The sequence below is a fragment of the Castor canadensis genome, chromosome 13 (assembly GCF_047511655.1).
Source record: "Castor canadensis chromosome 13, mCasCan1.hap1v2, whole genome shotgun sequence".
Classification (NCBI taxonomy): domain Eukaryota; kingdom Metazoa; phylum Chordata; class Mammalia; order Rodentia; family Castoridae; genus Castor; species Castor canadensis.
In genome coordinates, this window is record NC_133398.1 from 92,528,333 (window position 1) to 92,543,916 (window position 15,584).

Consider the following 15,584-nt stretch of genomic DNA (forward strand, 5'->3'; position numbering starts at 1 on the left):
TTATGCATTCCCTTTGCTTGCACCTCTTGTCTTTCTTCAATGCCCATGATTCTCAAGTTTGGTCTTTTGATGGAGTCGTTGAATTCTTGCATTTTCTTTTCACAGGTCTTGAGTTGTTTAATTAGTAGTTCTTTGGTGTTTCTTTTTATTACCATTTCATCTTCAAGTTCTGAGATTCTGTCTTCTGGTTGTTCTATTCTGCTGGATTGGCCTTCCATTTTGTTTTGCAATTCTGTTTCGTTCTTTTTTCTGAGGTTTTCCATATCCTGGGTCGTTTCCTCTTTAATGTTGTCTATTTTTGTCGTGAGTTCATTTATCCGTTTATTCATCATGTTCTTTGTTTCACTTTTGTGTTTATACAGTGCTTCTATGGTTTCCTTTATTTCTTCTTTTGCTTTTTCAAATTCTCTATTTTTGTTGTTTTGGAATTTCTTGAGTGTCTCCTGTACATTTTGGTTGACCTTATCCAGTATCATCTCATTGAGTACCTGTATTCTTCTTTTACATTATTCTTGTGGGCACATTGGGTTCTTTGGCATAGTTTATGTTCATTTTGTTGGAGTCTGGATCTGAGTACTAATTTCCTTCTGGTTCCTGTACTAATTTTTTGCTGTGGGGAAACTGGTTTCCCTTTTTTTTTTGTCTTCCCATTATTGCCCTTGGTGTTGTTATTGTCCCTGTACTGTGTGCAATTAAGTATTTTCTGGCTTGTAATAATAGCACCTGTGGTATTTAGAAAGGAAGGGTGAGAGGAGATTGAAAGCAAAGAAGTTAAAGGAAAAGGGAAAAAGAAATAAACAAGTAGAAAAAAAACAAAACAAAGAAACAAACAAGAAGTTTCAAAGATATAAACAGGGAGAGACTGTGTACTATTCAACCATAAGCTGAAAAGGCATTAGAGAGACAGAGAGAGGATTTCAAATAAAGAATAAAAACTAAAAAAAAAAAAAGAAAAAAATATATATTAAAAAAAAAATCTCCAAGTTCAATTGCAAGTTTGGTGTTCGTCCCTCAGCCTCCAATCCTGGAAACGGTGCCTCAGATGTTCTGTAGTTGTCTCATCAAAGGCGAAAAATAAAATAAACCAAAACTGCACAAAACAAAACAAAAAAATACCCACAAAGTGTCCCAAGGTCATATGTTTAGTTTAGTAAGTTTTTCAGCATGCAGGCGTAGTTCAGTTGTTGTCTCATCAAAGGTAGGGAAAGAGAAAAGGAAAAAAAAAAAGAGTCTGGAGACAGTTCTGTGAATGACTGTCTGCATCTGTGGCTTGCCTGCCTGCTGCTGTCAGCCTGCTGTTGCTGGAGGCTTTGTTTATGTAGATCTCAGGAGTGAGCTTAGCACTCACCTGGCCCTGCAGTCTTTGTTTATTCAGGGTTCTCCTGTGCACCAGGTGCTGCTACAAGCTTTCTCCTTTCCAAGCACACTGGGGGAGGTGACACTGCAGCAGCTTTCTCAGGCCAGCATGTTTATTTATAGCTCATGTGGGAAGTGGGTCTTCCCCCCTCTCCTGTGGAGTTTTCCTCCCTCCACCACTTTTACAAGCTTTCCCGCTCCTAGTTGCTGGGCATGTGCCACTGCTCCTGCCTTCTCTGGCCCTGCTTGTTTATGTACAGTTCTGTCAGCGATTCCCCTCCCCCTTGGGCACTCAGGCGCCCCACCCTCTTTGCTACATGTCTTTATTGTTGTTATTGCTTATTACTCAGTTTCTCTGTTTTTCCCTGGGTGGGGGTTGGTCTGTCCAGGGGGTATGCTGATCTGGCCCAGGGTTGTCTGTGTGAGTACCACGTACCGCTTAGCTCACCTTGTTGTCCGTGTATTCCCAAGCCATCTGGGAGCCAGTGTCTGGCGGTGGCCCATGGGCCCTCCTGGTTTCTCCATTTAACATGAAGTGGAGATGCTCTGCACAGGCTGGAAGTGTGGAGGGGTCAAAGTTTTGCCTCTTCTTGGTGGTTTTTCTGTAAGTTGTGTCTCCAGTGTCTCTCCAAGATTTTACTTTTAGGAGGCATGCTTTCTGCTTCATTCCTCTAGCCGCCATCTTGGAATCTCCTCCAGTTGCCCATTTCTTTATTGATCATTGATTTTGGGGGAGTTTAGATTTTGGGCTCCCTGTATATTGTGGTTATCAGTCTTTTGGCTGATATATAGCTAGCAAATATTTTCTCCCACTCTGTGGGTGGTCTCTTCAGTTTAGAGACCATTTCTCTTGTTGTGCAGAAGCTTTTTAATTTTATGTAATCCCATTTTTCCATCCTTTGTCTTAGTTGCTGAGATGCTGGGGTTCTACTGAGGAAGTCCTTGCCTATACCTATTGTTTCCAGAGAATTACCTGCTCTTTTCTGTACTAACTTCAAAGTTTTGGGTCTGATATTAAGGTTCTTGATCCATTTTGAGTTAATACTAGTACAGGGTGATAAACATGGATCTAGTTTCAGTTTTCTGCAGGCAGATAACCACTTTTCCCAGCAGCATTTGTTGAAGAGGCTGTCTTTTCTCCATCGTATGTTTTTGGTTCCTTTGTCAAAAATAAGGTGGGCATTGCTGTGTGGTTTCATAGCTTGGTCCTCTATTCTGTTCCATTGGTCTTCATAATCTGTTTTTGTGCCAGTATCATGTTGTTTTTATTGCTATTGCTTTGTAATATATTTTGAAGTTGGATATTGTGATACCTCCAGCATTGCTGTTTTTGCTGAGTACTGCCTTGGCTACTGATAGGTGTGTGGTGATTCCTGTCATTTAGTTGTTTTTGTTGTTTGAGTATTTGATTGTGTGCAGCTGAATATATGTTACTCTCTGATTCCTTTTCTTTTTTTCCTCCTGTGGTTTGGTACTGCCTGTCCTCTCATGGTTTTGTTTGCTTTCATTTTCTGTGTGCAGAATTCCTTGAAGAATCTTTTGTAGGGGTGGCTTGGTGATCAGATATTGTGTTGATTTCTGCTTATTGTGGAAGACTTTTATTGCTCCATCTGTTTTGAATGATAATTTTGCTGGGTAGAGTATCCTAGGGTTGAAGTTGTTTCCATTCAGTGCCTGGAATACCTCACTCCATGTCCTTCTTGCTTTTTATGGTTTCTGTTGAGAAATCTGCTATGATTTTGATGGGTTTATGTTTGTATGTTATTTGTTTTTTCTGTCTTACAGACTTCAATACCTTTCTCTATTCTCTGTGCTTGTTGTTTTAATGATAATATGTCATGGGGAAGTTCTATTTTGATCAAGTCCTTTTGGTGTTCTGGAGTCTTCCTGTACCTGGGTGGGCATTACCTTCTCTAGATTTGGGAAAATTTCTGTTATTATTTTATTCAATATATTAAAAATCCCTTTTGCTTGGACCTCTTCTTCAATGCCCATGATTCTCAGGTTTGTTTTTTTGATGGAGTTGCTGAGTTCTTGTATATTCCTTTCACAGGACTTGAGTTGTTTGACTAGTAGATCTTCAGTTTTTCCTTTAATTTCCATTTTATCTTCATGTTCTGGGATTCTGTCTTCCGCTTGTTCTAGTCTGCTGGAGTGGCTTTCCACTATGTTTTGTGTTTCTGTTTTATTCTTTTTTCTGAGGTTTTCCATATCATAGGTCACATCCTCTTTATTGTCTATTTTTGTCTTTAATTCATTTATCTCTCTATTTATAGTGTTCTCTGTTCACTTTGGTGTTTATTTAGGACTCATGTGAGTTCATTTATTTGTTTCTGTGTCTTCTCATATTCCTTATTTTTGGTGTCTTGTAATTTCTTGAGTGCCTCTTGTACATTTTGGTTAGCCAAAATGTAGTATCATCTCCATGAAATTCTCAGTGATTACTTGCAGCATTTCTTCTTTGAGGTTATTCCTGTGGACATCAGTTGGGTTCCTTGGTGTCATTTATCTTTGTTTTTTTTGAGTCCGGAACTGGGTGTCTGTTTTCTTCATTTCCCTCTGAGTCCTTTAATAATTTAATACAAATTATTTTTGGGGGAGAATGGTTTCTATCCCTTTTTCGTCTTCCCATCGCTTCACTTGGTACTGTGCAACTATGTTCTTGATAGTCTAGTTGGTGGTTTCAGTCACCTGTTTTCTTTCCCTTGGTTTAATTTTGTTTTGTGGCTGTATTGGGTTTTTAGCTAAGTATCTGTGTGATATTTCTGTCCCTGGTCTGGGTGTAATTTAGTATTAACTAATGCAAAGTTTTAATACCAGACCAGTAGTTTATGTGTTATACAGAAGATCCCCTGGTGGTAATATCTATAATCAGTGGGAGTTGTGGGTGGGAGGCTAACATTTGTAATGCTAGCTATAGAAATTTAGGGCATTGGATAGGGTGGCACTAAAGGTGGAGATGGGAAGTGGAGTGGTGGAGTGGGGAAAGCAGTGTGGGGGCTGCTGTTTTTGTGGTCCTTGTGTGTGTTTGGGTATATTTCTGTTGTTGTAGAAGAGGGTGTTTGTGTTAGGGATTGCAGGGATTTGAGGTTGTGTAACGGTATTGTAGGTTGTTCAGTGGGTGATGAGTATGTAGGAGGGAGGTATAGTCTGGTGACAGGTTAGGGAGAATGGGAGGGGAAGGTGAAGGCTGGGGAAGAGAGTGGGTTTAAGGGGGCAGAATAAGTTGTGGGATGGGGAGCAATGGGTTTTAGCATAGGAGAAGGATAGAGAGTGAAGGGGTGAGAGTAGGGATGAGGGGATGATGATGGTTAAATTGAAAGTATAGAAAGAGAAAAGGAAAAAAAGGATGCTAGGAGTAAAAGTAAAAGTAGAAAATCCACAAAAATAAAACTAACAACAAAAAAATTAAACTAAAGAAATCAATGGGGAGAGATGAACACACAAAAAAGAAACAAAACAAAACAAAGAAACAAATAAACAAAAAAACTCCAGGTTGAGGAACCATAGAATTTCAGTCTTAAATTCTGGTGTTACTCCTCCAGCATCCAGTCCTGGTGTTGGTATTTAAGCAGAAGCTCTATCACAGTCTCACCAGGTGGTTGGCTTGTGGATAGTGTTTTTTTCTTCTTTCAGCAGTGGCTGCTTGGTCACTCCCGCTCCCCCCCCCACCCCAGGTGTGGCAGTTTAAGTTCATATGCTGACCTCAGGTTCAGGAGATTAGCCCTGTGGTGTACCAGCTGTCCTGCTTTGCAGGTGGCTATTTGCTGAACTTGTGTACTGGGGGCTTGTTTCTTTGCTTTGCCCCCTTTCTCTGGGACAAGGTTAGTGATCCGTCAGCTGGCCCCCTGCTGTCAGTGTGTTCTGATGGTTTGCTGTTTGTTTTCCAATTTTGTGGAGCTCTTTGACTTTGGGTGTTTCTCACTAGCTCTGGAGATGACTTTTGTGGTCCACTACCTGCCCTACTTTAGGCAGTGGCTTGTCACCTGCCTGCTGTCGGCCTTCCTGCCTTTCCAGCCATTTGTTTACTGATAGTTTACATGGAGATTAGCTCCTTGCCCCTCCCCACTTCTCCATTGTGCTTTCAGTGACCCCAACCCCTTTGCTATGTGCTAGTTTTCAGTTCATTGTTTATTCAGATTTTTTTTTTGTGGATGTGTCCGTCTGCCCAGGGGGCTATGCTGGTTTACCCCAGAGGTGGCTGGGGGAATACTGCATGACACTTGGTGCTCACTTGTTTGGTCTGCCGAATGTCTCCCAAGCAGGCTTGGAGCTGGTATCTGGCGGCGGTGGCAGCCCACCTGTTTTCTCAGTGTAATGTGGCATGGAGAGCTTTCTATGGGCTAGGGGTTCAGGGTGCCGAAGTTTTGATTCTCCTTGTTGCTTTATTTCTGCTAAGTGTGGCTCCAACATCTCAGCAAGGTTTTTGAGTCACAGAGCTCATGCTGTCTGCTTCTGCACCCTAGTCGCCATCTTGGATCCTCTCCAAATTTGTGTTATTTTAAGCCACTAAATTTATGGTAATTTCTTATTGCAGTGATAGGAAACAAATATACCCATGAACTTGTTAGATGTTAAAATTCTAGGACCCCCTTATGCCTACACGTACCATATCAGGGACTCCAGGGGATAGGGCTCAGCAACCTAACAATTTCTCCTGGTGACTCTGATGCACATTAGGTTTGAGAAACACTTTTCAGATTGTGCTTTTGAAGCACACGAGCCTTTGTTCTAGTGGAAGAGACAATCAATGTGTAAGTTGCTAAATATATGAGATTATTTCAGGTTCAGAAAACCCCTTATACTGCAGCTTGGTTTTACTTTATGCCATGATAGAGATTGGTTTGGAAGAGGAAGCAATTGAGCATGCAATGTCCAGATCACTTTGCAGACTGAGGCTGGTGGAGGGAAGAGTACGTCAGCGTGCTTTTGATTGACACTTATACAACCTTTTAAGAAAATCAATGGAGCCTGCATTAATAGCAACTGTGGTTGAGAACTGAGTGAGGCTGAGTGATAAAAAAGAGAGTGGGCTTGGGGGGGTATGATGGGGAAGCTGTGGAAGTATGTGGCAATGGAGGGGACGGCAGAGGAGTGCCCAGAGGCTGGCTCTTAGGTGAGTTCAAGGAGGAATGATCCCCTCTGAGAAGTTGTATCGTTTACTTCTGAGGTTGTCTCGTTCCTTTTGGATAAGATTCAGCCCCAGCACCATTTTCACTAGAAAACAGTTACGTGATGGGATGTATAATAATGAACTACTACTTCCCACCTTCTTTCTCCTTCATAAATTGCTTATGAAAAGCCTGTATGATGTCTCCAGAGAATGTCATTTCTGTGTTCCAGGAGCATAGTTTTATAGGTTGTGGTATTTGTTCATTAAATTTTGCCTGTGTCTTTTAAAAGGGCTTCTGGGAAGCCTACAATGTTGTGCCATATCTCTTTCATTTACTCATTTAGAGCCACTCTGCCTTCTGTGCCCCAGATGGCTGGCTGGTGTATGACTTTGATATGAGTTACCTTGTCCTTTAGTTTCTGGTTAGTTTTGTCCTACCAGGGCCCCAGCTAGGAGGTCACAGGAGAGAATGTAAGATCTGAGTATGTTTGTGGAGGTACTAAGGATTGAACTCAGGTCCTCATGCTTGCTAGACAAGTGCTCTACCATTTGAGCCATACCCCCAGCATAGACCTCAGTATTTTTCCCTTGTTTCCCTCCCTGTGATGTTGCCTTAAACTGATTATGTTCCTGAACCAGTGATCAGTACTTTTCTGAGGCAGTTTCTGTCCATGACTCTCTCCAGGGGGTCCCTTTGCATTTGAGTTTTGTCTTGGGGGTGATGTTCCTTTGGCTTCTCACATTTTTCTTGCACTAACCCTGCAGTTTCACTCCATCTACCTCATACCTTATAAATGGTCCCTTAGGAAGAACCCCATCTAGAATTACTCTGAATTGAGTGTGCTATTTGCCTTTGGGTGGGATTCAAGCAGGTAAAATGTCAAAACATAACAGTGGAATAAGAACTATTAAATAAATTGAAAGGCTTAGAGGCACAGAACTATGAATTGAGATAGGTGTCATCATGGTATTTGTGTATTGGCTAATGTGTTTATTGGCTGTTTGTCTTCTTTTGTGAACTACTTATTTGAATCACTTATCTGTTCTTAAATTGGGGTGCTTGTCTTTTTCCTATTTGTAGGAGTGTTTTGAAAAATGTATTCTGGCCAGGCACCAGTGGCTCACACCTGTAATCTTAACTATTCAGGAGGCAGAGATCAGGAGGATTGTGGTTCAAAGCCAGCCCAGGCAAATAGTTCACAAGACCCCATCTAGAAAATACCCAACACAAAAAAACCCAGGGCCGGTAGAAAGGCTTAAGTGGTAGAACTTCTGTCTAGCAAGCATGAGGCCTTGAATTCAAACCCCAGTACTGCCAAAACATGTATGTACAGGATATAAATCTTTTGTCAGATATAAGTATTGCACATATCTCTCCCTGGTCTATGGCTTGCCTTTTCACTATATCAATGATATCCTTTTTCTAACAAATAATCTAATTTTTAATGAAGTCCATGTATCATTATTTTTCTTATTTGACTAATGCTGTATTTAAGAAATCTCTGGTAGTAGTCTCCTATATTTTCCTCCAGAAGTTTTATTGTTTTACCTTTTACATTTATGTCTGCAATCTACTTGGAATGATTTTTTAAAAGCAGCTTTATTGAGGTCTAATTTGCATACCATTAAATTCACTCATTTTAAGAGTTTTAGTAAATTTATAGAATCATGTGACCATCTCTACAATCTAATTTTAGAACATTTTCATTATTCCCTCATTCCCATTTGCAGCCACTCCCCTTTTCCACACCCAGGCCTAGGCTTTCTGTTTATAGATTTGTCTTTTTGTTGTTTTCTATGTGTGTATGGTATGTAGTTATTTTATTTGAACATAAGCCTTTTATCCAAGCAAAAACAGTGTTCTAATGCTTTGTGTGGTTCTCCTGAATGATTCTTGCTAGTACAATTTTAGCTTTTCTAGAAGGAATTATTTGTATCAAGTCTTATGCAGGCATTGGGTAATATAATGGATAATGTCTGGATACATTCTGGCAAGAGATTTAAAAATACCTGATAATTATTTTTTTCTGCTGCCCCTTGCTCAGAGTTAAGGGATCATCCAGATGGGATTAGTGAAGAAACATGTGAGAAGCTTCAATATTGAAGTTTATGGCCATGGATATCTGGTGATCTAAGTCATTATACTGGGAGAACTTAAGGAAATAAGTAATGGTCAGACAGCATGGTTCTGTTAAATTCCACCAGTCTGAAGCAGGAATCTGGCAAGGGCAGATACAGTAATTTTCACAGTTGAATTGTCTGAGTGAATGCCTGAAGTGCCAAGAAGACACACTATTTATTATTTATTCTATCAGATGCAGCCATGCAGATGGTGAGCTGACCTATCATTGTGTATCCTTGTATTTCTGTCCACCAATGACTGGCACACTTCTCCCTTGTGTATGGACAGCAGGATGGACTCAAAGGGCTCTACTGACAGAATCTCCATTCTGCTTGGACACCTGGAAATGCAGGTGACTGATTACCTAGATTTCTGTACCATAAAGTAAAAATGATATGGTATCTACACAATTTTCAGAGAGTTACTACCTCTTGGACACCTCGGAACATGGACTTATACTTTGATATGTTCACCAGGATCAGTTAGTTTTAAACATGGCTGAATGAATTGGCTTGTTGGGTAGTCTGCTAAACTTTGAAGACTAACTGTCAAATGTAATTATTTTATTTGGACCATATTTTGATACTGAATGTTTTTTAAAGACATCATTTAGCCAGTATAGTCTACTTGTTGGTCAGGTTGAAGCCTTATTATTGATATAGGGAAGGTTGCCTTTCTGTTTTTCTTAACAGTAGTAGGGTAGGTATTTACTTTACTCAATAGCTACATTAATTTAACATGTAAAAAGAAAGATTCTTGTCACAAATTTAACACATCAGACATTTTACACTCCCTGGATTTTACTCTGCTTAGAAAGCCTACCTAGGAAAATCCAGTTACCCTGGGAGTCTGGTTTTATTGTCAGTACCTCACTTTCCCCTGAAACACTGCCTCCCCTAAAAAAGGTAGGTTGTAACCATTCCCTGATGATCATTCCCAATTGTCTTCTACCTGCTTTGGGCTTAGCCCTAAGATCGTATTATCATTTTTGTTTACATGTTTGTTTTTCCCCTTTAGGCTGTGTGTTCCCAAGGAAACAGTGTGTCTAACATTATAATTTTCTCAGTGTCTACTGCTGAAAAAATAAAGACTGAATGAGTGAATAAGTGAATGTAGCAAACCCTAAAAAATAAGGAAGATTTTTGCATTGCTGATGTACATTGGTACAACCACTTAAGAGTGCTCTTTGGCAGTATTTACTACAGGTAAACAAATACATGTTGCATGTCTTACCAATTCCATTTCTAGGTGTGTACCTAGTGGAAATACTTGTATTTGTTCATGAAAGGTCTATAGAAGTATGTTCATACAAGTATGTTCATAGCAGCTTTCTTGGTTTAACAAGAACTAGAAAACACCCAAGAATATGAGGGATAAATGGATAGTAATTATTGCAATGGTTATACCATACAGCAATAAAGCAAATGGATGTCTGTTCACATAGAAACATATATGAATATCAGAAATCATTTTGAAGTAAAGAAGCAGGATACAAACAGAACAACGTTGTAGATTCCTTTCTATTAAATTGCAAAATATGCAAAATTGCTTAAGGATAGAAATCAGAGTAGTGGGTACCTTTTGGATATGTAATAACTGAAAGATATGAAGCAGATTTTTGAGGAGCTAATAATGTTTTATTGCTCGTGGTTATGTAGTTTTGTTCATTTTTTAAAATTTCTTTTATTCATATGTGCATACAATGTTTGGATCATTTCTTCCCCCTTTCCCCACCACCTCCCTTTCCTCCACCCTCTTCCTCTCTCCTTTTACCCCCCCACTACCAGGCAGAAACTATTTTGCCCTTATCTCTAATTTTGTTGAAGAGAGAGTATAAGCAATAATAGGAAGGACTAAGTGTTTTTTCTAGTTGAGATAAGGGTAGTTATACAGGGAGTTTACTTGCATTGCTTTCCTGTACATGAGTTACATTCCAAATTAATTCTTCATTTTGTAAAAGTTCATTGAGTTGTGCACTTATAGTTTGTTACTATATATATATATCAATATTAATATTTACTTAAAAGTAAGAAGAGTGGCCAGAACAGTCCTGTTTTATGCATTGAGAAAATTCATTTCTATACACATGGACTCCAGGAATGGTGCAGATATTGAAGAACTGTGAATGATCTGAAATGAAATGTAAGTGGATAGCTTAATTCACTGGGGGCTTCTGTACATAAACTAAAAAATGATAGATCAATGATTGAGGTGAAAATTTACATACTTTAAAAATGTTTGCGTTTCATTTATGAGGTGAAGTAATGTATACTAGTGGGCCTGTAGTGAAATAGTTGTGTCTAAAACTTCTTCTCATTCAGGTTTATAGTCTCAGCCCCACTAACACCTAATTTCCCCTGGAAAAATAGACAGCCTAGTTTTATGAATGGAGGGATATCCAGCACAGTAACTTTTCTCCAAGCATCCTAATTAATTTTATTCTGTAGAAACAGCTCATTATTTTGCATAAATTCATATGTGAGGAATAAGAATTATGGTTAAATGTGACCCAGGCCTGAAATATGAAAATGAGTTTGAACTGATAAATACTGTAGCCTGATTGTTAACCAAGTTAGGGAAACAACACAGATAAAGCAGGCTGCAAAGTTAGCTGAAATCATTATTTCTTTCAAGGTCTTGCAGCAGCTATAAAATGCTGCCATGACCCCCCTATTTGAGGGATCTTTTTGCTTACCAGTGATATCCAAACTTTCTTTACTGCACCCAGACAGTATTGGGTTCCATAATTCATAAACTGTACTCATGTCATGATAGCATGTAACATACATTTAATCCCCTTCTCCTAATCTACCTCAGTAAACATCAACACACTCAGAACTGATCAAAAGCTTCCCTTAGAGGCACCTGAGGTCATTCTAAGAACCCAGACCCCTCCTAAAGCCTGTCCCCTAGTAGCATCCATGATTCCTTTAGGCTACTCTCTCTAGTTGCAGCAACTGGGTTGCTTGAATTTTTTTTATTTCTCGTTTCCCTTTCCCCCGTTTAGAACAATTTCAATAGGTTTCATTGTTCTATTTTTGTATATTCATACCAAATACTTCTGCCTTATTCACCCTCCTTCACCCTTTCTTTATGCCCTCCCCCCTTCCACTGGTACCTACCCCCGGACAGGACCTGTTTTAGCTTCCTGTTCTTCATTTGTTAAAAAAGAACATTTTTGTTAGTTTATGATAGTTATGCAGGGGATTTTGTTGTGACATTTCCATATATATATATATAAATATTATACCCCAAATTGGTTCATCCCCTCCATTATTCTCCCTCCTGCCCCACTCCCCTTTGTGTAATGACCTCAACAGGTTTTGATGTTCCATATTAACACATATATCGAAAGCACATCAACCATATTGATCTTCTTTACTTTCTACACTTATCCTTCCCTTTCTGCTAGTGCCCTCACCTTAACATGACCTATTTTATGTTCCTTTTCTTCATTACTTAGGTGTCTGTGCATTGTTCAGTGGGAATTTTGCCTTGATATTTTTCCTATAAATATATTGTGCTTAAGGTGGTCTTGCCCCACTTCCACTACTTTTCCCCTTATCCTGTGTTGTTCAACAGTCTTCTGTATGTTTTGGTTGTGTCCTGTTCCTACATAGATGTGATGTATTTCATTATTATTCACTTTCTATCATCTGTCCTTTTCTTCTTCCCTTGGTCTCCTCTAACAGTCCCCTTTTGGAAACATGTTTTGCAAATATTTGTATGTATATGCAATAATGCTTGGATTTGTATTGAATCTGTCTTCCACACATGAGAGAAAACAAGTGACCTTTGACTTTCTGAACCTGGCTAATTTCACTTAAGTTGATGCTCTCCAGTTCTTTCCATTTACTTGTGAACAATAAAATTTCATACTTCTTTATGGATGAATAAAATTCCATTGTATATAAACATCATATTTTCTTAGTCCACTCATTAGTTGTAGGGCATCTTGGCTGTTTCCATGGCATGGCTATTGTGAGTAATGCTGTAATAAATGTAGGTGTGCAAGTGTCTTTACTATAACTTGATTTACATTCCTTTGGACATATGCCTAAGAGTGGTATTGCTGGATCATGTGGTAGATCTATTTTTAGTTCTTTTGAGGAGTCTCCATACTGTTTTCCCTAGTGATTGTACTAACTTACACTTCCAACAACAGTGTATGAGGGTTACTTTTCCTCCACATCCTTGCCAACATTTATTGTTGCTGGTGTCCTATTCTAACAGGAATGAGGTGGAATCTTAGTGTGATTTTGACTTGCAGTTCCTTTATGGCCAGGGATGTTGAGCATTTCTTCTTGTGTGTTTTGGCTATTTATAGTTCTTCCTTTGAAAAATTTCTGTTCAGTTCATTTGTCCATTTCAAATCATTGATTCTTTGGGAGTTTAGTTTTTTGAGCTTCCTGTAAATTTTGGTTATGAATACCTTATCAGATACATAGTTGGCAAAGATTTTTTCCTATTCTCTGGGATGTCTCTTAAGTTTGGTGACCATTTCCTTCTAGCACAGTAACTTTTTGAGGACTTCTTCCCTCACTGCTTCCCTTCCTAAGAAACTGGTAGATAATATTTTACATCCTTGTTGGGGTGTGTGAGGAGTTAGGGGAGACCTTTAGAGTGAGTCATTTAGTGAAGACTGTGGTCTCTGTTCTCCTTGGTCTTATGGGTCTGACCACCATCACCTCTTTGACCTCATCTGCTCCCACCCCATGTACTCATTTTGCTCCAGCCTCATCACAGCTCTCTGATGAGACCCATCTCACATATTTGAGTTTTAGCACCATGCCCTACCTATTTCCTGTCCCTGGGTTGTTCTTCCCTATTCATTTTGGTTCATCTTGAGCCTAATGTCTTCCTGTCTTTCAGGTATTTGCTTACATGCCAGTTGCCCAATGAAGCCTTTTTTGACCATCCTATTTAAAATTGCAAACTGCCTACCTCATCCATTTACTGCTCTGTTGAGTAATTTCTGGATACATGTAAGGAGAGTGTGAGGGGTTGGCAGAAACATGGATGAACTTTGCAATGAAATCAAACCAGAGTTTGAAATTTAGCTGCTGTATCTTGGAGGAGTTCCTTAAGTTTTCTCTGGGCTTCAGTATCCTTGCACATGAAATCGGTTATCTTACAGGTCTGTTACCAGAGATAGACAGAGTTGTGTAGGTAAAGCGCCTAGTCACGAACTGAACTCAGCAAGGCTCAATAAATACAGACTCTTCTACACATGTCTCTGTAACTGCTTTTTTCCTGCATCAGCAAGGTCTGGCTTATATAATATGATGTTTCTAGAAGTCAGTACAAGATGAGGATGAATCTGTTTTCATAGGGCAACCACACTAGCACAGAGAAATTGAACCCCTAATATATTATCTGAAATTATATGGTTAGTCCATTTTATCTACTCCAAAATGATTTTATTGAAAGCCTAAGACTTTCAGGAAAAGGTGGGAATTGATGGGTTAATAAGCCAGATTTCTAAGGAGCAGGTGATGTTCCAGCCATAGAGTGAGGTGAGACAGTGAGAATCTTTGCTTTTGCCCAAAACATTCCAGGGAGGAGCTTTGTAATCAGTAATCATGTTCTAAAGTATGATGACAGGCAGCAAAAGATACCAGTTACCTCTATGGTGCAGGGCTGGGGTTGGGGCATAAGAGTGGGAAGGGGATAAATATCTTGCTTTTAGAAACATAATTTAGGGGCTGAGGATATAACTCAGTGGTAGAGTACTTGCTTAGCATGAGGAAGGCCTTGGGTTGTATTCTCAGAACTATAAAAAACAAAATGAATAAACTCCAAAAATAACAAAGAAAGAAAGATAATTTAGGATTTCTTGGCTCTTCCATGTGTGAAAGGAAGGATGTTACTGAAAACTCTCTAAGACTCAGAGTTGATTTTTGTCTCTTGTCTAGTGAGAGGAGGATTAGGAGGGGTCCCACACTGGAGGAAAGGATGTCAGTACAAGATGCCGTTGAGGGGTGGTAAGGCATGTATCTCTCTATCATTTCACATTCAGTCCAGTGAATGCTCAGGAAAAGTGTGTGAGAGATTGTTTGGCTTGGAAACAGATGAGGTAATTAAAAATGAAGTGTTCTTAAAGTATGCACACCAATGTGTACAACGAGATGCATAGATAATTTGCTGCAGCTTTCTTTGAGCTGCCTAGGTAGAACTCCAAAGCTATGGACAGGGTGTTATTTTGGTTCTGGCCAAGCTGCTACTCTCTTCATCTCCCTCCTTCCCCAGCATGACATGGGAAATCCATCTCCAAACTGAGCACTGTGTTAGTCTCCCCACTGTCTTCTCTGAACTCGAATGGCAGCTCCTTCATGTGCTGCTGAGTGGATTGATCCTGACAGTACCTGAGGCAATAGCTTTACTCCATTTTGGTAGTGATGAAAGGAAATAAAGCAGAGCACTCAGCTTTGAGAGACAAAGTGAGTCTTTTCACTGAAGGGTCAGATTGGAAGAAATAAAATTTAGGGTCTGAGTCCAAGTGTCATGAATAGGAAGGTCCATCAGTTCCCAAACTGATGAAAGAGAGATTGCAGCTGTTTTCTACAACTCAAACTGATTTTTATGCCAAGACCTTTCCTGCTGGGGTAGTTGGAAATTTTTGTTTGTCTCTTCTTAATCTCCTGAACTTTCTTTCCCCTCAAGGTTGTACTGAGGTTTTGGGGCTCCATTAAGTTATCAGTACAGCACAGGGAAACATGCTTGTCATTGACTATATGTCTCGCCTGTCCCTTGGACCAAGTGGGGATTCCCAAACATGGAAACCAGGTGATGTCAGAAAACTCAGTATTTGAGTTCTTACTTCCCAAGATATACCTGATCTTTCCTCTGTAATGTCTTTATGAGAAGCATACTCAGGGAGCAGTCACAAGTTCATAGAGCTCATTTCTTCCTTTGTTTTAATCTGAAGAAGTCTTTTTCTCTGTAGAATATTAAAAATAGCCATAAATTCCTTTTTACTTCTCCCATTTAGGG

The 15,584-nt window shown here is 39.5% G+C and overlaps 1 protein-coding gene across 11 annotated transcripts in view; it reads left to right on the forward strand.

The window, feature by feature from the left end:
* Frmd3 (FERM domain containing 3) overlaps nucleotides 1-15,584 on the forward strand; it is a 313,407-nt gene that overhangs the window by 99,541 nt on the left and 198,282 nt on the right. For 3 of the 11 annotated variants that reach the window (XM_074052305.1, XM_074052304.1, XM_074052312.1), the window contains exon 2: nucleotides 8,785-8,943. The exons of the other annotated variants lie outside the window; for them this stretch is intronic. In XM_074052305.1, the coding sequence (XP_073908406.1) occupies nucleotides 8,872-8,943 (72 nt within the window). In that variant the 5' untranslated portion in view covers nucleotides 8,785-8,871. The remainder of the gene's footprint in view (nucleotides 1-8,784; nucleotides 8,944-15,584) is intronic. 11 annotated transcript variants of the gene reach the window in all.